This window comes from Agelaius phoeniceus, chromosome 9 (assembly GCF_051311805.1).
Source record: "Agelaius phoeniceus isolate bAgePho1 chromosome 9, bAgePho1.hap1, whole genome shotgun sequence".
Classification (NCBI taxonomy): Eukaryota; Metazoa; Chordata; class Aves; order Passeriformes; family Icteridae; genus Agelaius; species Agelaius phoeniceus.
Window position 1 is genome coordinate 15837315 of NC_135273.1, and position 26481 is coordinate 15863795.

The 26481-nt window shown below is 40.0% G+C and overlaps 1 protein-coding gene across 4 annotated transcripts in view; it reads left to right on the forward strand.

Moving 5' to 3' along the window:
- Positions 1-6293: 6293 nt before the first annotated feature.
- The window catches only part of EXOC6 (exocyst complex component 6), an 85778-nt gene continuing 65590 nt past the window's right edge, over positions 6294-26481 (forward strand). For 3 of the 4 annotated variants that reach the window (XM_077183057.1, XM_077183058.1, XM_077183060.1), the window contains exons 1-4: positions 6294-6448; positions 24770-24941; positions 26230-26277; positions 26391-26481. In XM_077183057.1, coding sequence (XP_077039172.1) covers positions 6366-6448; positions 24770-24941; positions 26230-26277; positions 26391-26481 — 394 coding nt within the window. In that variant the 5' untranslated portion in view covers positions 6294-6365. Of the gene's footprint in view, positions 6449-24769; positions 24942-26229; positions 26278-26350 lie in introns of those variants that run through there. The other variant, XM_077183059.1, reaches the window with a different exon arrangement.

Below are 26481 nucleotides of genomic sequence, written 5' to 3' on the forward strand. Positions count from 1 at the left end.
TAAACACATGTAATGATGGACTCTCCTCTCCTTCCCACTGCAGTCAGACTGAGGTGTCTCTGTTCAACCAGTAGTTTCAATTACTTTATTGACTCTTACAAAGATAACATCAGCACCAGCTGAGGATCTCTCCAGATATTTTTAGGCACTTGCAAGATGTCAGTGAAATGCCAAAAGCAGTTAGTGATGCACTGCCCTCCTAACAGGAGAGATGTGTGCTGTTCTGACAATTTACCATAAAAAAGCCCCATGTGAACCCCCAAATGTGAACACCATTCATTCAGTATTTTGGTCAAGATTGTTATATACACTGTCCAATTCTTGAATCTAGTGTAATTAAACCAAAAAAACAATGTATTTATGATTTTGACTACTATTCAGAAAACATAATTCACTTAAATGCTCTGAAATTAAAAAAGGTAATCTCCCTGCTGATATCTAATGTACTGGCTGTATATTAGGCAAAAAGGTAAAAGGCAAAAAATTGCAATGGTAATTCCATCATCTCCTCATCTGCCTGTTTTCCTCAAGAATCATTTGATAGGGTTGTTGCTACCATGCTTCATCTGAGAGGCAGAAATGGGTCTGGCCATCAGAAAAACAGGCACAAGGGGAACAGGAGCAGTCAGTTCAGTTTCTAGGGAGAATGAGCTGGTTTGCAAGGGTCCAGTTTGGGGATGAGCCCGGGAAAGAAGGCAGTAGCAGAGCAGGAGATGCCAGAGAAATGACTAATGGCATTGTTGTCCTTGTGGAGGGATGTAAAGAGGAGATATCTGGGCAATGACCAATGAAGTAATTTGTTATGGATGGCATTGCATGTGAAAATTATCTATAGTAATTCCATTTGAGGGTGAACATTTTCCCCCTTCTCTCTTTTCCATGATTCATTCAAAATGGATTCCAATCCAACTGGGAAAGAAAATGAAACAGACTCAAAGCTGCTAATTGTGCACTGGCAATTGCAAAAAAAGGAAGTAATCTACACTGGAATTGCGTACCCAGTAAGGACCCTACTCTACAGCTCATTACACTTTTTGTAATGATCATGGGGGTAAAATGTATTTTTAAAGTATCAACACAGGCAGGAAAGATTTAAACCAGCAGTTCTCGGCCCTCTGGTATCCCACTAGGGTTGGGGAAGAGTAGGAATCAGGGGAGGAAGGGGAGAAAGGACGTGGTGAAAGTGGTTTTGCTTTAGATAAGCCTCTGCATCCTGTTTCACAATATTGTTAATAATTTGCCTCAATTTCCCCTCTTGCTTTCTTCTGAGCTGTGAACTGTTTTTACACCTTCAGCAAGAAATAGGTGCTTTGGATCATTTTTTCAAAGGAAAATCTCAGGATGATTGGAATGATGGCAACAGCTCTATATCTTACAGGGCCTGAGGTTTCTGCCTGTCCAGATAATGAAATATTTCCTTCACAGAAATAGTGTGAATTTAGCCAGCACAGAAAACACCTTCTCATTATCTGCTGGGGACTCCTAGAAGAAGCCTTCTCAGGCTTCTTAACCTGGTTAAATCTGAACTAGTACAAGTACTTAGTACAACTATGATACCTCAGAAATGATAACATCTCCTGTCCTTTTCTGCATGGAGAATAACATAAATTTAAAAAAAATTACTTAGTATTGTCTTTGGTGACAAACTATTTAGTTGCAGCCTCCAAGTATGTTATGTATAGTTGTGAAGCAAAGATACACTGTTCTGCCAGAAGCGGATGTCAAGTGCCTATACTGAATTTGTCCCTTTGTCTTTTTACAAAAATACTTTATTTCCTTGAACGAGGCAGTTCCCTAAAGCCTTTTGAGAGTGACCCTGAGCTCAGCTGGAAACAGGAAAAGCTCCTGTGTGACTGAAAGATGTAGATGTTGGGCACATCTAGTCAGCACTGGAATTACGGTGGGGAGGAGCAGCTGACAGACGTGGGGAAGGGGAGCACAGGCTGGACAGACAGCACAGGGTAGAAGCAGGGTCAGCTGCAGCAGGAAGGGCTTCTGGCAGGTTTAATGTACTCCTGCCCACTGATCTGAGGTCAGATACAAATCCACCACTGTACCTTGGATCATCCTCTGGATGTCATGGTCTTAGGTTCAATGGGGGTGTAAAACACTCTGGAGAGCTGAGCAGTCAAGCCTGGGGCAATTTGGCCTGATCCTGTCCAGAGAACCAAGGTACTTCAACACCCACTGCCATAACTGGAGACCGTAACATCTGCCTATTTCTTGGTCATTCGCCTTTGTATTTGTTTGCTTCTTCTTACATTGTTTTGCTTTGTTATTAAACATATTTATTTCCAGGCAGCTGTGATACCAGCAAGAACATTTGCACAACAGATTCAGAATCCTGTTTATTTTGGTTAGCTGATATCCTAAAGTAAGCTACTGTTTAAATTTTTTGGGAGAGGAGGAAAAAGAAATTTTATCCAAAGCCTCTGTAAGAATCGAACTAATTTAAAACCACATAAATATATTCATAAAAGCATTTTGTATAAATCATCATGCTTCCATCACTGCATTCTATTTTTATTGCCAGCCACAGTGTGTGATGGCTGGGTGTAGATGTCTGAGGCATCTCTGATTTACCTGCCCTGCCTCTGCTCTTCCACAGTGGCAGTAGATGTACTTTCTTCTATCAAACAAATAAGCTTAATCTTGTTATAATATTTGCAGTTTACTTGCACACTGTCACCTTATAATTGTTAAATTAATTCTAAATCCGATGACTGTTAAGATTAGAAATTAGTAGTTTCCACGTCCATCCTTTCATCTGCGTTTGTGTGACATCCAGTGGCTGAATGGGTCAATCACAGGCTCCCATTTCTGGTGAAAAGTGTAAAAATTACTCAAACTCCATGTAGAACATGAAAGCAGGAAATGTATTGCATAGTAATGCTAACAGAGCATTTGCTTAATTTTGATTCAAAAATAAACTGGTGATTAAAGCAGCTTGTTCACGGAAACACGCTGCAAATTTGTAACCTTAACTCACTGCAGCCTTTAGTGTTCTTTCCCACTGCTACTGATGTGAACTCATCTCCTCAGTGCTCCCACTGGGCACAGAGAAGTGAATAAACTGAATAAACTGTTTATCACCCTGCTCCAAAAGGAGTGATCTCTGTTTTCCTGCACTTAACTGTTGACTGCATCATGAGTGTCTGGATTAATCAATTTTGTCAGGAGCAGTACTGAGCTTAGGAGCCAAATTTTGATTAAACCTCTAGCAATATTTTAAAAACCCAAAATATATTGATTATCCAAGTGATATTGAATTAGGCTTCTAAACAGTTCTTTAAACTTAAAGATCTAGAACTCCAGTCTCATGTTTGAAATAACTGCCTGAAATTAAAATAATTCATGGCAGTTGTGCAAGGTGTTTTCTTTGCCATCATCATGAAAATGATGTGACAGCAGCACTGCTCCCAACATTTGTTATCCAATTTTTTCCATGCAGGTAATAAATTAGTAACAACTTTTTTTTTGCTCATACACATAAACCCCACAGTTATCACAGAGCTTTTTCTGCAATTTGTTATTAGAAGTAGCAACTACTAATGCTGAAAAGGAAAATGATGAGAACATAAATGTTTCTCTGTTTTTCTAATCTGCTTCAGGAGATCCATAAACCTTTTTCATAAATCCAGCTAAGTCCTTGTGTGCAAGCTTTTTATATAGCAAAAGGAAAATATAATTTGAAAAATAATAATTTTAATCTCATAAAACTTAACAGAGAAATTAAGCATTGATGTCTAGTGCCTGAAATTCCTTTAAAGTTATGTTTTCAAAATTACTAAATTTCAGGTTTAATATTTATTTCAAGGATGTAAAAATATTATTTTGACAGGAAATTTGTTGTTAAGACTAATATATATTGGACACATACACACAAAAGACTGTGCAGGCCTGGGTAGTGCATACGAGGCAAATGATACCAGCAGACAGGAAAAGAGCAGCTGTGCACCATTCTTGGACACAAAGTCCTCAGGAGTCACGAGGTTAGCACAGGATCTTTTTTTTTATGCTTGGTTTTGCTGACTACAGAGCCACTTAGTCAACTATAATAATCAGAATAAAAGTCCTCTCCTAAAGTTAGATTAGTTTTATGCTACTCTATGGCAAGGAAAAGCAAGTCAAATCTCTCAGAATTGTATCTAGAAGAAAATAAAGATCAGATATATGAAAATGCCCTTGCTGAGATCCAGTCCTTTGAGCTGCCTCTTGGAACCACCATAAGGTATGCTTCTTTTTAATAGTATTATACTCTTCATGATGGATGTGTTCCTTCTATAGCTGTTCTTTCAGTCAGCAAAATATATTAGAAACTTTGTTTGCCTGACCCTGAAGCCTACAAGAAAGTTGAGTTTAATTTCAATGTGACTGGCCCTCAGTGAAAAAATACAAACCAAAGTCACCTACTCTGCTCTTTCTTTTCACCTGGACAAAGCGATCTGTTTCTGATATCTGGCTGCAGATTTGTGAAAAAGAAAGTGCTCTTAAAAATGAAAACAAGGGGAAATGTTCTCTTTTGTGTAGCAATGTTTTTAAAGTCAACAGCTACATTTTTATAAATAATTTACTGCTTCTTATTCTTACATTTTTAATAAATGCAACTTTTGTTTTAATCACCAAAGACAGAACTACTTAAGGTTTTACTGTTGATATTTCTAAACATCTGAAGATTTAATTATTTTTGTTTTGTTTGTAGCTTATGGAAACTGTTTTATAGTAAAAGTGCAACTGAAAAAAATTCCTCCACATATTTGTCCTAAAAAAAAGTAATTATTTATAAGATTGTAATGTAATTTATCTAGGTATATTGTCAGTATTTGTAGAAGAGTTTTAAAAATAGCCTGACTGGCACTGCAGGTGTCAGGTTGCATCAGGCTAAAATAAGAAAATTAAATTCACCCTGAAAAATGTGTCAATCTATAACTTCAGTATTTTGGTGATGGGAAAAAAAAGGAATGTGGGAAAATTGTTACTGTATTTGAGTGATTTCTTGAAGGAAATACAAGTGGTAGGATTTTTTTTCCTTTTTTTTTTTTTTATTATGCAATTTGTAAGCACTTGTCTACATTCAGAATGGTCCTTGTTGATTTAGTAGGTGAATCAACAATCTGAATCAACACTGAATATGATAAAGGCACAAGCATAGACAAGATGTGCATCATCTTCGGTGCCATTTATTAACTCGTGTACAGGTGTAGTTGCACCAGAACAGATGATGGGCTTGATAATAGTAACTGGAAGGATGCCAAATGCAATTGTAGACCTTGATGCATTCACATTTGTCAAATGCTGTCAGTTCCTTACTGGAAAAAGGAGCTACACAATCACCCTGAAGTTTTACATATATGGCCTATTGCTTTACGTGAACTTCCCACTGGTGTGCAGATAACTTTGCCCAGAGAGCAGGTGCATCCTGTCTTCTGAGCATGCAAACCCAAGGATTAGTTAATCCCTGGCCACAGGCCACAAAGTGTAAAATTTACCTAGAAAATAAGTAATTCCTCCTTCATTGACACATGAAGCTTTGCTGTACAAAGCACTAGGAAACATTGTCAGTTTCTAGTGAAACACAGCAAGCCACTGCATATAAAGATGCACTTTTTTGTTTTGTATTGGTTTTGTTCTATTTTTACCCCGACCCCCAAGTTTCTATCACGTAAAGAATGGAAGGAATGAAGACTGACATAACCTCAATGCAGAAACCCGGCAGAGCCTCCGCCTCAGGGGTGGGTGCCTCCCTCCCTGCCGGGACGGGCACGGTCCGCGGTGCGGGAGCGGTCAAATCAAAACAAACCAAATAATAATAATAATAATAAAACAAGACTACACCATGAACTAGCCACAAGACCAAACCAGAACTACACTCAGTAGCTCAGTGGAAAAGGTCGTGTTGAGCCCTGTAAGCCTTCAAGGCGTCTGTGCAGCGCGGCGCACGGCGGCGGGCAGCCGGTCCGTCCGGTACAGGGGCCGCACTTTGCGCGTCCCTCGTTTGTCACAGTGCCCCGAGCGGGTCGCAGCGGCTGGCGCCGGGCAGACGCGGCTGCCCGCGGTCTCTGCCGGACACCAGCGCCCGGAGATGCCATGGGGACGGAGGGGCTTTGCCGGGCTCCCCGGCCTAGCCCTGCCGCTGACAAGGGCAGCACAGCACCGTCGAACTGGTGCGAGCCCGAAAGGCGCGACCCGGCGCGACCCGCGCCCCCTCACCTGCCGCAGCCCCTCCCTCGTCCCCTCCGCCCCGCGCCCAGTGCGCACCGGCGAACCCTCCCCGGCGGCTCCCGCCGGCCCCCGCCCGGCTCCGCGGCCGCTCCTCCCTCGGCGCCTCCCGCAGCGGCGCGGCCGCCGGGTCCCTCCCATCCAAGATGGCGGAGAGTCTCCCCGAGCATGATCGGATCCTGCAGGAGATCGAGAGCACCGACACGGCCTGCGTGGGACCCACCCTGAGGTGCGGGGCGCGGGGGCCGTGGCGCCGCCAGCGGGTGAAAATCCCACGCCCTGCCCGCCCGCCGGCCCGGGAGCCGCGGCGCGACCCGGCCGCGCTTTCTGACAGCTGCTCCCCAGGGACCGCGCGGGGCCGCCCGCAGCGCCGCAGGCGGGAGCGGCCGCGGTGGGTGCGGAGGGGACGCGCGGCCCCCGCTGCCGCTCCGTGAGGGTCCGGCCGCCGCCCCCCGTCCCGGGCGCTGCGGAGCGGCGCGGGCAGGGAGCGGGGCTGTCAAGCCGTGCCGCCGTTCTGACAGGGAAAGGCGACCGAGCAAAGACGGCGGCCGTGGCCCGGCTCCGGGGTGGCCGCTCCCTGGCATTGTCTGCCGGGGAAGCGCCGGGCACGGCCCCGGCGGGGCTGGAGTGCGGCCTCGGGACGGGGCGGCCCTGGGCCCGGCGCGGGTGGCCGGGCTTGGGGCGCCCGCCGTAAGCCGGTGCCGGGCTTTGCTGCCCGCGCTTGGGCACGAGGCAGCTCCCTGGGTGTGCCGGTACCGCCGGTTCTGTGCTGAGAACGGGGCTGAAACCGTATCGGGGTGGGTGTTGCAGTGCTCCTCTATCATCCTCTAATGATGCGGTCTGAAACCCACTTCCCTGGTCAGTTTCCTTGGAAATGTGACAGTGTTTAGAGCATGTCTGGTGTGCCATGACTGCAATGGTTTGGTTTTCTGTCTTTTTCCTCCAATTCCACATGATGCCAAATAGCTTAGCCTGCATTTCGAAAAAAAGGTTTTGCATAACCTTTCCTGTTAGAGGCAAATGTGGAGGTACTTTTCACTTAGAGCTGGGGAGATAAGGGCAGGGCCTGTAGAGAATGAATTGGGTTATAGAGGAAACAGGGGAAAGGGGATCGTCATCGTGGAGCTTGGCTGGTGCTTCCCCCATTAAAGATGTCTGAAATAAGTAAAAAAAGCATAGGCACTAGCCAGACGGGGGAGAGAGAACTGTGAATGTTATCTCTTTGAAAAGATACAGTGAGCCTGTGTGCAGAAAACTGGAAAAGGCAGTTTGTGTGGCAGCGTGCTGCAAAGCAGTGAGCACGGTGCTGCTGGCTTTCCCTGCAGTGGGAATGCTCCCTGCTGGAGAGTGTGGACAAGGCTGAGAAAGGATGAACGTGGGCTACATGGGTGAGAACGTGGTCCTGAGAACTGGTGGAAGAGAAGTTCCTGTTACGTGATGCCAAGTAGGTCATTTTGCACATCACAGCAGTTGATTTTGAGGTTAGCTACGTGTGTCTACAGTGGATCCTCCACAGCGGTGTGGGAGGTGGCAGTCTGGGCATTTGTGTGAGGCTGGGGCTCATCGCTCCTCTGAGAGCCCCCATGAGGAGTGTGGTGGGCTCGTCTAGACATCACACGGGGACTGCGTGCTGGCTTAGTCTGCTCTTGGAGGTCAGCTTGGAGCAAACTGCACTCTGACCTTCTCTCATGTTCCTTAAGCACAGCTGCTGTTGGGAATACAGTGTGGAGATGCTGAAGCTGAGCATCACAAGGAGCCTCACCTGTGGGAGTCTGTGGGCTTAGGCTGATGGAAGGTGGCTGGGATGCTTTCAGACTTAAGTTGTCCCTGGAGGCAGTTTCACCATGTTAATCACTTAACAAGCCCTGGCAGGTTGAAGCTGATGCCTGCAAAAAAACCACAACAAAATATTAAATATAATTGCAGTTTCACCACCATCTTCAGTATAGAGCTTATGTCAGAGTAACCTGTAGAAAGCACAGAGTATTGGGCTACACAGCAGAAGAAGGCATCCACAGGTGTGGATGGGGAAGGGACCATATGAAATCTCTTATCCATATTAAGCATTTAAAATGTGCTGGTGTCTTTATAAATACTAAAACTTAATTTCTTATTTTTTGCATGTTTCTATCCTATCACTGATTTTCCAGTAAGGGAATTTTACATTGCTGACTTTCAGGATTTTTAGGGAAAAAGTGGATGTTAGTTTCATTTAACCCTAGTGTTCAATTCCAATTAAAAAGTTCAGGTGAAAGAGCGGTTACACCTGGCTGAGTGTTTTGAAAGAAGCCCAGCAAACACCACAGAAGTATGCCTCTACTCCCTAAGAACAGCAGTATTTAAGATCAAAACTTGAGCTGTCTGCTCAGCTTTCTGTTACAATTTGTGAACTGCTGTGTGAAACTGAAAAGTCTGAAATCCCACATCAAATTACAAGATCTATTTCAATGAAAGAAGCATGAATGTAAAATGGAGCATTATTTTCTGCATGAGAACTTGGTTTTTACTCGCTAAACAATGTGAATCAAAGAAATTAGTTGAGTAATTCTACGTGCAGTTGCATAAGGCTACGACATGAAGTGATCCATTGATTTCCAGTCACAGAAGCTATTGAAGCCAGTTGTCTCACGTAATGACTGAGATGACATTAATTTCATTATGTGAAATGGAATATTTTTGTAATTTCTGGGTTGTAATGCTGGGAGAATATTTATAGCATTGCCACATCAAATAAAGTACCAACATACCTACTTAAATAGCAGAACAAAAGAAGGGACTTGAGGTGAGTGGTTTGGATAAGTAGCATGAGGTAATATTAAATGCTGAAGATTGTAGGATATGCAAGATCTGACTTATCCTTATTTGTTAATATCAAGATATTAATGTCTTCATAGTGCATCCATGCTTCACAATGGAAGTGTACGTTTTTCTTCTGGGCTGTATGTAGATTCCATGGAAACACGTTTTTGCTCCTGTTTTTCTTCAGTGTTTTGCTTGCTGGTTGGTTATAGCTGTTCCTGCCAGGGTGCTGTTTCCTGCCCTGCTACAAGAGTGGCAGCACTTGTTTTTTATGTGTTGCAATGTGATGATACAAAAAACAATAGCATTTATTGATATATAATGTTTTTGTGTATAATTTACTGGTAAGGAACAACATACAGACTGATTCTGCAGGTGATTTTCTACTGCTGAGATCTGCCCATAAAGAGGAATGTGAAATGCAGGTCCTTTATAGGAGGAATCAGCATACAGCTAGTGCAGTTGGGATTATTTACTGTTTAGGAGAGTTAGCTCCTAAAGACTGCTCTGCATCTCAAGAGAGGAAGAGATTGTATTGGATTAAATTAATTTTCTTTTTACATTTTAACTGGATGAATTTATTGATTTAAATTTGCTGCTATTTTACTTGCATCTCTAAATTCAGTAACACATGCTGAATCATTATAAATGAGACCTAAGCCAGCATGCCTTTCATTAAATAGGCAGACTGTGTCTATAGCAAGCCAGGATTTTTTTTTTTAATCAGACTCTGTGAAGCTTTTATCAGCATCTTTTTGGCTTTAATGGCTAACAAAATGAGATTAATGACAAAACTTGTTAAAGGCTCATCACTCTCACCTTTTTATAGAACATGTTAATATAATATAATTCATGTTGCATACATACTTTTGAGCTTCTCTCAGGGAGAGCTATCTTATTTCTAATCTTTAGAAAGGAAGTGGAAGAAGACAAAGAGAAAGAAAAGCAATTCCTGTAATCCTCTCAACAACAGAAAAATTAGAAATTAGATAACAAAAAACTTAAGGGCCTCACTGAACTCTGTGTTTTAAGACTTCTTGAATAGTCACTTGGACATGCTGTGGTAGCTAGTAAGACAGATTCTTTTCAGAAGAAAATAATTGACTTTATTTGATGGTTAGTTTATGGTTGGTTGAAAAAGGTCAAAGTGGAACTCGACAGAGTAGAAGTTGTTCTGCCAGTGCCCTGTGTACTATAGATATGAGTTTCTTTGAGTCTGTAGTAGTGTGTAGTATTTTAAAGCTTTTTTTTTTTTAAATAAATGAATTAACTCTTAAACTCTAGCTTGGCGAAATATTTCATAAGCATATGGTAGACTTTCTCTAAACACTTTGTGTTGTGAGCTTTGCGTCACTAAGTCTGCGGTGTTCTGTGGTTCCCATACACAGCCTGTCAGGGGAGTACCTCCATGCCCACAAACCGTTGACTGAACAAAAATACAAAAGTAAAATTAAATATAAAAAACTGTGGGGGATTTGATAATGGAAATTCTGTTGCTAAGGTGAAGTTGATAAGGAGGTGCTGTGTCTGTTGAGGTATCTATCTATAAACAGAATGTACTCTGTAGCTCTGTAGCTTTTACTGACAATGGAAAGTGCTCCTCAAAAGTCAGTGTAAAATTGCTTTTAATTCAATTGTCTCTTCCTGAAATCTGTCATCACAAAGCCGTTGCCTGGTAGATGTTAGAGCATCTTGTAGGCTGCTCTAAGTTGTGCTGCCCATGAAACATCTTTGAAGAGTTCTCAGAGAGCCTCCTGCGAAGACATTTCTCTGTCCTGTTGTCTCTGGCTGAACAAATCACAGCCACAAGCACCATTCAGTTGATGCATTTCTGCCTGATGCTGCAGTATGCTGCAGTCACCTTCCCCTAGTCCCACTGCATTGCACTGGTAAAAGCAGCACTGAGCTGAGACTGCAAAGCAGAATCATTTCTGTGTAGTGCTGCATTTTTCTCATTTAGATTAAGCAGAGTTTGGAGGTTGGACATCATAAATGAGTTTGGCTGAAGTGTTAAATTGATAGCTGTTCATTCTGAGCTTCTGTCCTTGTGTTGCAGAAAAGCCAAAAGTGAAAGCTACACTTTAGTAAGGCATCATTAGAAAAATAAGCAATTTTGTCCTTTACTGATCAAGGTCCTAAGAAAATTCAGAGTTAGAGATATGGAGTGAGAGTCTAATTCTGCTGCTTTTACTGGGTTGTGGTACACTTTGAAACTGCAGGTGCTTTCCCTAGACTGGGGTCTGTAATTTGTATTTTGGAGATATTCTTGTATTCATTGAGGGAGCCTGTCCAAAGCAAAATGAGCGAAGTGCCTAAATGTTATGTAACTTCAGTTTTACTGAAAGTTACCAGCAGGCGTGATGTAGGTATGTGGTTCTGTGTCTTCAGCACCACAGTTGGTAAGTGGTAACATGGGCAGTATGAATGAAATCTGAAAATGTGGGAAGATTTTACAGCATTAACACAATTGCAGGCAGGGAAATACTTTTTCTGCCTATGGTCTGTTGGGATTTATGATGTGGTTATCCAGTAACAAAATGTGGTTGCCTTCATTTTTCTCCTGTGGTCTTACTTGTCTGGTGGGATTGTCTAAAGTAATTTTCCAGTGTTTTCATCATTTTGGTTTTGGAGCATGAGCCAGCAAATAGCATTTTTGTCTATAGCTTAGTCTTGTTTTAAATATAGAGCAGACGTAAGAATACTATGAGATCATCAGCCAGTGGTTTAGATGAGAATTTTAATGGTTTGATCATATATTTTGATTTCAAATGGTATGGTAATCTTTTACAGAATTGTAAGCTATTGGTTTGAAAATCAGTAGACCCTATTAATGGTCTGTCTTCAAGCCCTTCTTAATTTTCAAGTTAATGCGTTTCATTCCTGGTTCCCTTTCAGACAGAAGTTACAAAGTAGCCCCAAAGAACTGGAAAATCCTTGTGTGATAGCTGTGGTCTCTTTTGGATCAGGGCTGTACTTTCATGTATACTGTTGTGGTTTAACTCCAGCCAGCAGCCAAACCCATCTAGCTGCTCATTCACTCCTCCACCTGCAGTATGGGGGAGAAAATCAGAAGGATAGAAGCTGGAAAACTTGTGGGCTGGGATAAAAACAGTTTACTAGGAGAAGCAAAGGCTGCACACACAAGCAAAGCAAGGACTGAATTCACTGCATCCCATGAGGAGGCAGGTGTTCAGTCATGTCCATGACAGCAGGACCCCATCACAAGTAGTGGTTACTCTGGAACACAGAATCACAGGATGAACTAGGTTGGAAAAGACCTTTGAGATCATTGAGTCCAACCTATGACCTGACACCACCTCATTAACTAAACCATGGCACTGAGTGCCACATCCAGTCTCTTTTTTAAACACATCCAGGGACAATGACTCCCCCACCTCTCTGGACAGATGATTCCAGTGCCCAGTCACTCTTTCAGTGGTGAATTCTTTCCTGATCTCTAACCTAAACTTCCCCTGGTGCAGCTTAAGGCTGTGTCCTCTGGTTCTGTCAGTTGCTGCCTGGAGAAAGAGACCAACCCCCAGCTGACTACAGCCCCTTTCAGGGAGTTGTAGAGAGTGATAAAGTCTCCCCTGAGCCTCGTTTTGTCCAGGCTAAACACCCCCAGCTCCCTCAGTGGTTCCTCTCAGGGTTTGTGTTCCCAGCCCCTCTCCAGCCTCGTTCCCTCCTCTGGACACACTCCAGCACCTCAAAACTGAGGGGCCAGAGCTGGACACAGCACTCAAGGTGTGGCTCAGCAGTGCCAAGTGCAGGGGAAGGGTGACCTCCCTGCTCCTGCTGGCCACACTGTTCCTGATACAGGCCAGGATGCCCTTGGCCTTCTCGGCTGCCAGAGCACACTCTGGCTCATGTTCACTTGGCTGTTGACCCCCAGGTCCCTTTCTGCCTGGGCACTGTCCAGCCATTCTTCCCAGCCTGTAGCACTGCAGGGGATTATTGTGGCAAAATGTCATCACTCCCAATGTCTCCTCCCTTCCTCCTTGTTCCCCCAGTTTATGTACTGAGCATGATGCCATCTGCTCTGGAGCAGCCCTTTGGTCAGTTGGGGTCACCTGTCCTGGCTGTGTCTCCCCCCAGCCTCCTGGCCAGCGCAGCAGCACGAAAAGGCCTTGGCTCTGTCTGAGCCCTGCTCAGCAATGACAACAACATGTCTGTATTATCAGCCCTGTGTGCAGCACAAATCCAAAACACAGCCCCACACCAGCCACTGTGAAGAAAATTAACTCTATCCCAGCCCAAACTAGCACATATATTTATCTATCAGTTTATCTTTATAATAATAGCTAATTTCTACTTTTTAAGTGGATTGTTGTGGAGTAAGGAGAATGACCTGCTTGCTGTAAACCAGTGTATCCTAAAAAGATAGAGGATTGCTTGTAGTGTCAGTTGCAGATTTTGTCACTTGGTGTAGGATTTGATGGTATTCCAAGTACTTAAATTGAAAGACAACAGTCAGATAAAGCAACTGTCTATGTGATGTATATTGCTATGAAGGAGCAATTATTTTTTTATTGCCTAGTCCATTATATGGAGTCAAAAGGGCATTTGAAGAGTGTGTGCTGTAGACTGATAAATCTGGCATACAGCAGCAGAACTGCAGTTCTGATTTTTCTGTAGCCTGGTCAAATTTGCCATTGGTAGCAAAAGTGTTTTATAAGGAATCACTTGCATTGCTGCAAGTTTCAACATACTACTTTTCAAGTTTTTATAAAGCCTGAAACTGTTCGCAATCATATCTGCACTGCAATTTTTTTTTGTTTTGAAAAAATCTTTAGGTTCAATGCTGATTAAGTTTGTCATGAAATATGTGTCTGCAAATCAGGTTATCTTGATCTTTTAGCTGTTCACACATCAGCTTCTGACTCAGTTCTTGCAGTGTTTTCCAAATGGGCAACTGCCAAGTGAAGCTTTAACCTAGGTAGTAACCTGTGTGAATTGTTCTGAAACAGCTCTCTCCAATTTCACAGGCATTGCCAAAGAGCTTGTCCCAGTGTTTAGGAAACAAATTTCAAAAATACATTAAAGCTTTTAAAATAGAGGAATTATCTGATACATCATCATCAGAATAGTGTACTTAATAGATGTTTTATGCAGTTTGTGTCGTTGTTTCATTTACATTCAGCCTTCTCTTCATATGAACAGCTTATACTTGTGCACTCTTACCTCAGTTAAAATCAGAAAAGCCAGTTCTTATTCCTATCATCTCTTCATTTACTTGTTTGTCAAGCTAATTTTATTCAATGTTTGGTGACCCAGATTTTGGACCTGCCGTGTGCATAGGAAGTGCATAATTTTACATCCTTCACAAATGCCAGTCACATGGGTGCTTACTTCCTTGTGAATCTTTTTGGAAAGCCAACAGCATAGCCTGTGCTTCAGCTTTCTTTGTGTGTGTCTGAACCATTGATATCTACCTGAGGAGTTGTAGCATAATTCAGTTAAATATAAGTCTGGTTTTGACTGCTAAGTGCTGGTGTATTTGCAGATGTTGTCATGTTGCCTTTATGTATTATACTACTAAAATGAGCTCATTCAAATTGAAGAGGATTAATATATCTTGAATAATGCTTTTAAGATAATGCCAGAAAAGGATTTGCAAATAGGAAACTATTTTTATGGGTTGTAGTAAACTATTAAGTACTAACTCATTCAGAAATACAGTCCTAGCTTTGCATCAGCATCAGGTAATCACATGAGATTTTATCTTTCTGAAGGGCTTGCTGTGGCTAGTTGTAAAAGCCAGCTGTGGCTGGTCTTTCTGGCTATTTTCTGGTGATGTTTGAAATGCCCAAACCTAATCCCTGTCATCACAGAGCTTGGTATGACAACAATAACAGTTCAATTTGAGGCTCAGCTTGATGAAGTACTTTCAACAATGCAGCTTTTCCTCATCTTGTACATGTCTAGTACAGAACTATCTGTACTCCTGAAAAACTGGGTCCTTCCTGTGCAGGAAGGAGTTAATGATCTCTCCTGGAGCCTGGCTGAAACCCTTCCCGTATCTCAACCTTTGCCAGTAATAGCAAACTAGTAGGGAACTTAATCACTGACAGAGGTATTAAGAAGGAAGGAAACAGATTTTAGAGTGCATCAGCCTTGATGGAAAGACGTGGGATTGGACAGAGAGGACCTAAAAGACACTGGGGATTTTTTTTTATTTATATAGCATGAGAAAAGTGTTCAGTTCTAATACTGTGAATGGGATTTTCATTGTGTCTCAGGGAAAGTAATTTGCTTGCAAAATTGCAGTGAGTGTAACTTGCAATTCTCCTGGGAATCAGAGTAATACAAAATTAATAAAGCATTACTGTCATATATGTACCTGGGGAATACTTTTGAGACATTTCAGCTTCAAAAGGAAATGTTTAACCTATCGAGTTTTGGGACTTTCCCAGTTTGCACACATCCTTAGGCATAGAGTGGCTTTGAAGGATTTTTACCCCATTTTGTTCATAGAAGCAATGTTTTCTTACAAGTTTTGTTTTCAGTTAATTTCAATATAAAAGTAACATAGCAGATACTGTTTTATACTTTATATTTGTTCTGGTATGTTTCATAAACTTAGGAAGCTGCAAAGAAATGAGCAGATTTTCTTTGTTCATCAAGCAGGTAGAGAATTGGAGTTAGTCAGTTGCATCAACACTCTTAATGGCTTCCTAACTGAGAGAAACACTGAGTTTCAGTTCAGCTTCTGAATTGAAAACAGACTTTTTTTAGAAGTCATGTTTTACTTTCTTCAGTGATCCTTGGAGATATGCAAAGAATATACAGCACAGGCTGTTGTTTTACATGAATTAAATACATGATGATTTTTTTATATATAGGCTATGTGAGCTCATAAAGTTAAAAAAAGTGAATAATATAAAGTCTTTGTAAAGTACATGTTTTGGTTATATGTTTGAAGAGGAGTGTGATGCAGGATAGGATTGTCTGGTTTGATCTGTATATAATAGAATACATTCTTAATTGAATTGGTTTTGAACCTTTTTAATTACTGGGTATTTTATTTTATCTGGAACTTCTTAAATTTCTGAAATAATGTATTTACATCTGTATAGTGTCAATATTCAAAGCCTATTGAAATAAATAACCTACACATTTCTGACATTAAATATTCTGTTCTATTTCATATGTCTTGGGAAAAGACATATGAGATTGTTGAAATATGAAATTAATTTTCTTAAAAAAAATTGGTGTGTATTTATCTTAAAGATTGTGTCTCAAGTGCTCTAGATAAAGTTGACAGATTACCTAGAGGTTGTAATAGAGGCCTAATTATTTCTTGTACATGTGTAATAGAAATCTCATTAAATTTTTTAAAAGAACTTGGAAGCTCACAGTTTGGTTTACAGATTAATCCATTGCTCCTAAAAGATAACAATTTATGTAACAAAAGTCTCTGGAAGTATTAAAGGAAGATAAAAATATTACTATCCAGACTTCACTTTCCTACTTTATATTCTATGAAATAACACAGGTTGCAGCTACATCCCCTTGTGTCCATGTAGGTGTATGGAACAGATGGCCAAACTTGGCACCTCATTCCGTGGCGATAGCCAGCACCAAAGCGAGCAAAGCTGCCGTTTCCTTTGCTGCCTTTTTATCTACTATTACAACACAAAATTAGGAAAAAAAGCGGTAGCACAGCACTTGTTTTTCAGTTTCTTACTTCATACATCAGTAAGTCGCACAAAGGCTCAGCAGGAAGAGGCATCTCCTTGGTCAGCAGTGTAAAAACAGGAAGGAGGAAGTCTATTGCAAATCTGGGTGTGCTGATTATCAGTTGGTGTTTGGCTGCAGAGGATGTCCATTAACAGCCATCAGCGTGATGCATTGCTTATCCAGCACGAACAATGAATGCTCTAGTGCTGCTACTACAGAATAAGCGCCCTGCTTATAGGAAGTAATGGTAACTAACAAACTGTACTCCGCCCTTTCCTGCTCATAGAAACAGGATACTATTAGTGAGAACAATTGACAGAAATTGCACATCCAGGAAAACCAGGCAAGCAAAGCATAACAGCTAAACTAAGATTAATAAAATCTTTTCTCTGAATAGGCCGTAGCTGAGTTCTGTGTTGTTCTGGCAGGTAATGTGATCTTTTAAATAGAGTGGTGAGATGTAATTATGAGTAAGAATGGCAGAACTGGAACATAGGTAGCATCTGGCACTGAAAGGCTGCTTAGCTTTTAAGAAATGTGCTTATTACCATAACTGCAATTGAATTACAGGAAACACCTGGACATTATTTTATAAAGCGTTTTAGGGTGTATGCAACCACCTATATGAAATTACTCCATGGAAAAATCCCTACAAAGTTTGCAGCTTCTGTAGACAGAAAATATCTTTGTATATTTTAGGACAAAGGAAGTTTCTACAATGTTTCCTGTGAAATTGCAGCTCAAATGGAGTGTGTGATACAGTATCACAGTTAGGGATGCCATAGTTATAGTCACAGTGTGACAGGGCTGTTTTAAGGGCAGAATCTTAATTTGCAGCGTCAGTGTTTTCTGCTTGCACTGATCCCACTGAACTCATAATGTATATTTGAATTGTAAATATTACTTTGTTTTTAAACTTTATTTAGTATAGCTTAGTGTTGTTGTTTCATTTTGGGATTTTATTTCAATGAAAAGAGAAATAGGGAGAACATCTAGGGGGTTACTTCTTGCAATATGTCTATGGGAATTAGTTGGGAGCATCTCTAGCATCAGGACAAAATTGGCTTTGGTAGCAAGACATGAATTCTAAAATCATGATTATCCATAAGCACAGTTTCTTCATTTGAGAGTTGGTACATTTGTGTGTGTGTTTTGTTGAAAGTATTACTTTGAAAAATTAAATAAAAAGTGCATGTTTGGGTGGATTTTTTTTTGTGCCTTCATTTAATTGATCCAAGTAATTATAATTATTTCCCCTCATGTTGCTTAATTTGAAGCTCTACGAATGAAACTTTTTCTCTTGCTTCTGTTGAAGGTCAGAAGTTGCATGGTCAGACTTACATTCCATGTCAAACTCATACAACTGTTGTACAGATATGTGTAATTCCTGCCATTGTCACGGCATTCATGGAGCTGTAACTGATTGGCACTTACTGAGTGGTTATCAGTATCCTGAAAGGAATGTGTACATACAGTTTTTAATTGCTTCATATGTCTTGTGCAATCAGGAAATGAAAGACTTTGTGGCAATATAGGCAGGGGTGGGGAAACCTGCAATTCATCCTAGAAATGGGACAGAACAGGATGGTTTGGGGGAGGTGTGAAAATGGTGAAAGGCGGCAAGTCATTAATAAAAAGTTTCTTTGTCCTGTAAAAAGATTGCTGTTTTTTTTTCTTTTTTTTCTAACATCTTTTTTTGGCTATTTTAAAATACATGATCTGTTTTAAAAGTCTCTGCTGCTGCTAGAACCTATTATAAATGATTGCTAGAAGAATTGTTCTCTCAAAAAGTTTACAGTAATGCTCCATAAGCTCAGGTTTGTCTTTCCTGAATATGGATTGCAATTACAAGTTGAATCATTGCTCATTTAAAAGAACACACAAAATAATCCCAGAACCTTTAAGAAATAGTAATTTTTTAAAAACTCCAGTGGGATTTATTAAATATTATTTTTTCTTTATCTAGTAGACTGTTCTAGTAATGATTTTTAAGTGAGAGAGTTTTCACCAACCAGGAATTCATATTATCTTCTGAATTACTATTTTCTTATGAAAGTATGGAGATTTTATTTTTAATAAAATAAACTCTTCAAGTTCATTTTTTTGGCCTGAAGCCTGGGTTCCTGAGTAGTAGTTCTCTCCTTTGAAAAGTTACGGCTATTGCTATAGATATGAGACAAAATTAATTTAGTTCCCATTCTGATTATTCTTGAAATCTATTTTTCTATGCTAAAACAAGAAGACTACAGTAGAAGTTTTACTTAGGTCTGGTTATTGTAATTTTCATGTCTAGAGGCCATAGAGGTGGAGCTAGACTGGAGATGAGGAGGGGAAAAAGCAAATTTGGGATATTTGCTGAACTTCCAAAAAGGATTTTGGGCTCCTCTTCTTTTGCAGTTAATAGTCTATATGCACTTCCATTGTCTGCCCTTCCAGTAGTCCAGTCAATGTATTAAATTAAGTTTTGGGCTTATACAATTTTTTTTTTTTTGCTTCTAACTTTTTATTTCCCTCCTCATTGCTGAAATTCTTGTCCTCTTTTACTCCTGCCTACACTCAGGCATTTAAGGACATCTATCCTGATTGCATGCACAGAAATATTTGTATGAAATTATAGCAGAAATATGATTTTGAAGGGAGCCTGTAACCATTTGTGAAGATATTTATGATGCTCACTTAGAGTGATAATATGTATGTGTGGAGTTGTCATTATGGAATAGATGATTTCAGGACAATTTATTTTGACTACTGTTTTTTATAAAGGTTGTGTGGAATTCTTGGCATGTTAAGTTTTAGTTCTCTGGAGATTTTTTGATTACCTAACTGTTGGTATTTTTGTGCATAGGATGGTGCCCTCTGGTGCTTCAGTATATTTTTGCATGTAAACACAAAAGTCGTGAATAAGACTTATTAGATACATGTTTTTCATATTGTGTTTCAGTTTTGAAAGTAAAAGTTTTAGGAAAGTTTTTTACAGTATAAAGTAAACTTATTTTATTGTTTTCAATTGGAAAATGGTTGCATATCTGCAAATCCTCCTTCATAATTTCTTGAGACCTGAATTCAAATCTGTTTATGCTTGTTGTTCTCCCTTCAGTCTGCTTGGTAAGAAAGATCAAGATAAAAATATCCCTATTGCAATAAAATGTATCCAGTGAACTCAGACATTTTTCTCCTTTAGGTCACTCTCTGACTGCTCCTAGTTTATTTTTTTGCCTTTTTCAAGTACTTTATGCACTATCTTCTTTTTACCTAGACTGGCATTAATATGACTCATCCAATTGTTGGAATGAGTAAAAAAAAAAAAAAAAAACCCAAAAAAAGTCTCAGTTTATATACAGATTTCTGGGAATATAGACAGATATCTGCACATTACCAGGAAAGTTGCTCAGCTCTGCTTCTGTTCTTCCTGGGTTCCCTGCTTGCCCTGTTGCTGAGGAGAGAAACCAGTACCTGTCCTATCACTGATTTGCTGTAGTGGTGGTGAAGTAGTCACTCAAGTTAAAGCTCTCTCATTCCAGCTTGAAAATTGATAATGTTGGGTGCCAAAATCAAACATAAACTTCTGTCTCCAGCATTAGTGATTTTCTCTTTTTTTTTAATCCAGTCTGAAGACTCATACCAAGAAAAAAACTTTCCTGTCAAAGTTTCATGATATGAATCAACACTAGTAGTCTGTAGTTGTGCAGATCAGAGGTTGAAAGCTGTTTTAATAAAAACTAATAATGTCTTTCAGTTTGACACAGTTCAAATTTGTGCTGTATTTCAGACCATCAGCATCCACTTCAGGGGCCCATAAAGCTGAAGAGGATCCTTGGGCCTCTTCATTCAGAGGTGTAAAAATGTAAAGAAAAACTGAAAGAACTGTGTATTACACATGTAGAAATTCCTTTGGTATCCTAGATTGACACTTGCTACTGCTGGATGTGAAACAATTTATAGTGAGAGAGAGATTTTTAGGGTAGACATAATTGCATGTAATTGTAATCTCCTGAAGAAATGGAGCTGGAAGGGTTACTGCTTCCTCACTTGATTTCCAGCAGAACTCTGTGTGTGCTGTAAATTCAGTTAATTTTGTCTTGTAATTTTAAAGAGTTATCTCTAGGATGCTTTTAGGATTTCATGTCTCTCCAAGATATTGCAGTATTGGTGATTTGTCTGCTTGCTAATTTCGCTCTCAAAAGTGGAGAATTGTTATCAGCATCTCTTGCAGTGTCATAATCTGTTGAAATGTACACTTGCAGATAATTATTAAGAGGTAGAAATTACTTTATTTAGATAGCTGTAGGTAATCTTTGAAATAAGCGTATGTATGGAAAATGAGTTTCAGTATCAGAAATGAACTATGATGTGTGGTGTTCCCTAAAAGGTAAATCAGGTGTGTATTGTCTGAGTTGTGTTTGCAGGTTTGAGAAAAAGCCTGATTTCTGTCTGTGGCCAAAGATGGCCTGGCTCTCCAGTGTACACTTTGGTTTTCAAAAAGGCTGGTGTTTTAGGCCAGACATTGTTCTGAAGCCTCTGAAACTGCATGTGTGAAGTGTCCTCAGAGGACAGTGTCCTCAGGGAGTCAATAAACCTGTTTATTCATCTTCTTCTCACCTAGATGAGAAAGTTGTGATATGAAGTGTGAGTTTTTTTTAAAAATACACTGATGATTTATTTCTGTAAAGGCGAGCAGTTCTGTCTCGTGCTGATGAGCGTTGATTTGTTGTTCCCACAAGATGGAGCTGTTTACATATGGAATTAATATGGAATTTATACTACTAGTGCATTTTAGGGAGGTCTGACAAAGTACTGGTTTAAATCACAGGTCACAATTTTATTAGTATCCTTACGAAAAGGGTACAATGTACAAGACAAAATAGTAACTATTATTTTAAGAAGGTAGGGTAACCTTGTGATTAAGGTATTGGGAGGTGCACAGTATTGCTTTCTTCCCCCTTACTTTGAACATTTATTCCCTGTATTATTTTCAATTAAATATTGTGTTACTACCCCTGAGATTAAAAACCAGTACTTTATTATAATTAAATTTAAGCATAAGCGGCCTTAATATTGAGGAAAACATGATCAGCACATATATTATAACAGTGGAAACTGTGTTGCCTGTGCTACATTGTATGTACTTCCAGAACTTCTGGCTGTGCTTTCTGGAATTTTTTGATAACATTTTAAAGAGAAATCTTCTGATTGCAGAGGATTTCCTTTTGTCAGTATTGTGAGAATATGTCTGAAAGTCTTGGCACAGATGTGAAATGGATAAAAAGTTATCAAGGCAGCGATTGGATACCCCCAAATCATCAGGCAGTAGCTAAGTCCAAAACCACAGTGCATTGCTACCATCAAAGAAAGTTTGGTGGTTCCTCTTGTACCATCTTTTTGTAGTCTCATTCTCATTTTAATTATATTTTCTTTACTGAGTTTTACTGCTGCTTTCATTTATGCTTACATGACACAATTTACAGTTTGGGCACATAGTGATAGATACAAGTCCCTGTCTTTGTGATAATGATGCTTCTTTCTCACTTCCCTTTGAGAACACTGGAAGGAGACCTAAATTTGGAGGCTTCTTCCACCCTTAAACAAAAGGCTAAAGAAGCAGTAATAATTTGAATTTCTTTTTCTTTGAAGGTTTTTTTGTTTTGGTTTGTTTTGTTTTTTTCTTTAGCATACAGTGCAGTATAGGTAGTGAGTCCAGCCCAATTTGAGGAGGCTAATGCTTGCCAGATATCTGTGAAGATACTTTGATCTCTGGTCCTCCTGATCTTTTTTTCTTCTCCGAGAGCTCTGAAGACAGTTGGATGCCCCTCTGTGTCCACCCTGTAGCTTCCAGCATCTCTGACCCTTTTCTTAATGGAACAGCACTCACGTAGCTGTAATGGGTATTTTGGAGTGCTAGCACATCAGTCATTGAACCTTTTTCTCATCCCTTCCCCGTTTCTGTCCAGGTGACAGTGCTATGGCCCACATGCTTGTCCCTGTGTATTCTCATGCAGAGCATCAGGCTGCCTGAGGAAGCCTCACTCAGTGCCCACTGTGTCTTGTACCTTTCTTTCCTCCCAGGCCAGGATGCTGCTTCTCCCTCCAGCCAGCACTGAGTTCTGCATGTGGGTATTTCCCCCTGCTGATGCAGGTCACTTTTGACCATCCACCAGAGCCCTTTAAAGCTCATCCTGGGCAGCCTTGAGGGAGCCCTTTCAGGCAGTCTGGCAGGAGCCTCAGGAGGAGACACTTCTGGGCACACATTTGCTCCTTCCAGCTGTCATTTCAAACTCTGGTGGTAGAAACAGTGAAGGATAAACTTGATGAGTGAACAATCTTATTTTTCCTCTGGTGCACTTTGGAAGAAAGAGCCTGCTTTCAGTACCATAGCCTTATTTTCCCATCATAAGGGGGTATTCTTGGAAAATTTTATTTGGTAGATTTTTCCCCTGAATAAGCATCTATAACAAGCAGAGTATAAGGAATTGACTTTCTTCCTTCGACATGTAGGACAGCATATTGCCTTTCTTCTGTCACTTCAGTTGCTTCTCTGAATATATTGTACAAGGTCAAAAGGAACTCAGAAAGTATAAAGAATCTTATAACAGGAGTCTTTTCAATCTCTTCTGCACCTTTTCTACTTTGAAAGGTTGTGTTCCTGTCAGACATTCAGCTATAGGTTTGTTGTGCTGATGATGAGCTCAGATCTCAGCAAAGTCCAGATGTCTGGTTAGAAAAGAGAATCTTGAAGAATATGGGCAACCACACTTCTCCAAGAAGACTAGGAGGGAAGTAGTTTCTTACTATTTAAGGGTTTTAGAGGCTTTGATTCATGGTTGCCTGGGTCTTGAACTTAAGACTGTACTTCTGCAAGTAACATTGAAACACTTGGAATTTCAGCCTTTTCTTTTCCTCATGTGAATATTTTTGAATTTTTATTTTTTTCTTCATCAACTTCTCCTTGTAAATATCTGGAGAAGACTTTATAATTTTGAAAGGAAATTAGAGGCTAAAAAAGCAATTTAAAGATTTTTAATAACTTTTTTTTAACACTTGTAGTTTGCAGTACAAATGTGTTTGTATATGTATGATGAAATCCTGCTCATATTTCTGCTCTCATTCTATGTGAAAAGCTACTTCAAAACTACCAGTCTTTGCTGTTGTTGCTGTGTCAAATTATTAATCAATTTTTGGAACTGTCTATACCTAGCCTTTGTTGGGAGACTCCCTACCTTTGATTTTGGTACAGTTCTATATAAAGCCTCTTCTCTTGGTTACTCTGCAAAAATCTAAAGCCTTAAATTTCCCTCTGCCTCCTTTGCCCCTTCTCATGCTCGAGCATTTTTCCATGCAGATTTCTGTTTCTGATGCTGCTTAACAAACTGCACCAGTAATTTCTCCCAAGTCATGTTTCCTGCTGGAGTTCTAAGTGAATTATGTGAGAATTAGTAAAGTCAGCCAGAAGACCTGATTCTAGCCCTTCCAGCAGTTAGGTTTTGTGGAGGAGGCAGCCTTAGGTGTGTGCACATCATGGTTTTGCCTTGGGAGCTGTTGGGGAGGGATGGAGCCTCGGGGGTTGCCTTTGCCCGGGTCCTGCGCAGTGCTCCAGTCACTCTGGCTGCAGGCACCCAAGCCTGATTGAGTTGGATAACTCTGCTGTTAGGAATAACAGGAAAGCAAATTTGTATGTTTGCACTTCTTTATATTTAGCAAAGAGTGGAATTTGATGGAAAAGCGATCCATGCTATTTGAGGTGGTTGGAGAAACTGATTCTTTTGTACCCATATTTGAGCATTAGGGCATAAATAACAGACCAGTGAGGCTCAGGTCAACCATGATGTAACTGGTTAAGCACATGGATTAATGCCATAAGGGCTGGGTTTTGTGCCATCAGTTCTCAGTTTTGTGCCATCTTTTCTTTAATGCTGATTTTGATGGAGTGGATCCACCAAAGGATGCCACTAACATCAAGTTTGCTTGCTTTTATTTTCTTGTTAAGAGAGATAGGTTTCAATAAAGATGGTTGCATACATGCTATTTTCAACTGGTGAAAAAAGTAAACTTTTATTTTCTTATTTGTATTTAATAGGTCTGTATATGATGACCAACCAAATGCGCATCAGAAGTTTATGGAAAAGCTTGATGCCTGCATACGTAACCATGACAGGGAGATAGAAAAGATGTGCAATTTTCACCATCAGGGCTTTGTGGATGCTATTACAGAACTTCTTAAAGTTAGGGCTGATGCAGAAAAGCTAAAGGTAAGGAAGAAGTTTTTCAGAGTTTCATATATCATTGTCTTTGAATCTAAAAGAAGGAACTGGACTCTTCTACTGAAGATTGATTTAGTGTTTATCACATGCACTCTGATGTTTGCAGCAAATTTTTACAAGTGAATTGATCAGGATTTGTGATTAGAGCCATGTTGCCTGATACAGTAATTTATATTTACAAAGCTGAATATTTTATTAGATCTCATTTTGATTTTTTAATCTATCATTTTCAGAAAATGCTACCAAATTATTTTGCCTTTTTATAAAGGCTTTCTCAGAAGGTGAAGGACAGCAAATGATAAACACAGTATTTCTTAAAAAAGTCTTTTCTTAATCATGTTTTTATATGTCAGACCTTAGAAGAATCGAAAGTCCTTTTTAGAAAACTAAAAATGCCACAATTATGCGTGGAAAAAACCCCTGTTCTTTACTTTATAATGAGCAGCAGAGTAGGTGATGTTAGTAGTTTCCATGAGATATGAGAACCAAGATTTCCTCACAGATCAGAATGCAGAATAGTGAATTATGAGATCCGTCCCTTTTAGCTCTCCTTACACTTTTGAGAGCAAAATATGCACACCAGACAGAATGAGCATAGTTCATCAGAGGTTATGATTAGAAGACCATTATATAAAGGATATTCAGATAACAAGAGACCAAATACAGCATCAATGAGGTCATTGAGCATCTTTGTTCAGAAATTAATGAGATTTTTAATAAACTAGAATGTGCTTCCTTATTATGATGACCTAATGAGTCACTTACTATGTGGGAAAATCTGAGGTTGAGCTTTGCCTGCACCTGCAGCATTAAAATGTTGCTGTGGTTTGGAGATTTCCACGTTTGATGTTAATCAACCACCCAGTGTTTGCATTCAGCAAAGTATGAATGTTTAATTACCATAAAATGCAATCACCATTTCTTACAGACAATGAATGGCCCATAGAGCTCATTGAGGTTATCAAAAAGGGACCAGTGGTCAATTGGGTCAATGATTTGAATTGTTTGACAGACCTACAGAAACAAGGAAAGTTCAAAAATCCCAAGTAAATTTGAGAAGTTTGCCACAGAATCTGTTAGAAAGAACTGTCATAAGTAATTGAATTTAACAAAAGCCCTTTGCGATCAAAAGTTCAAGTTCAAGCTGTAGAGTTAATTTGAATTTGCATTTCTTTGTTCTAAGTTTCTCAGGAAGCATGATCTGATTACAAGGGTGAGCAGTCACATCAGGGCAATATATGCATATTTGTCTAACAAAGGTGAAATTATTTTTAAGGTCCAAGTTACTGATACCAACCGAAGGCTTCAGGATGCTGGGAAAGAGGTGAGAAAATGATGCTTCCTATATGGACATTATGAATATTTGTAGCAAAATAGGTTTATTTGCATAATTTAAGTGTGATTTTATTTCCCTTTTTTAAATAAAAAACCTTTAAGGTGATAGCCCAAACAGAGGAAATCATCCGATGTAGAGTTCAACAGCGGAATATTACAACAGTTGTGGAAAAACTACAGTTGTGTCTTCCAG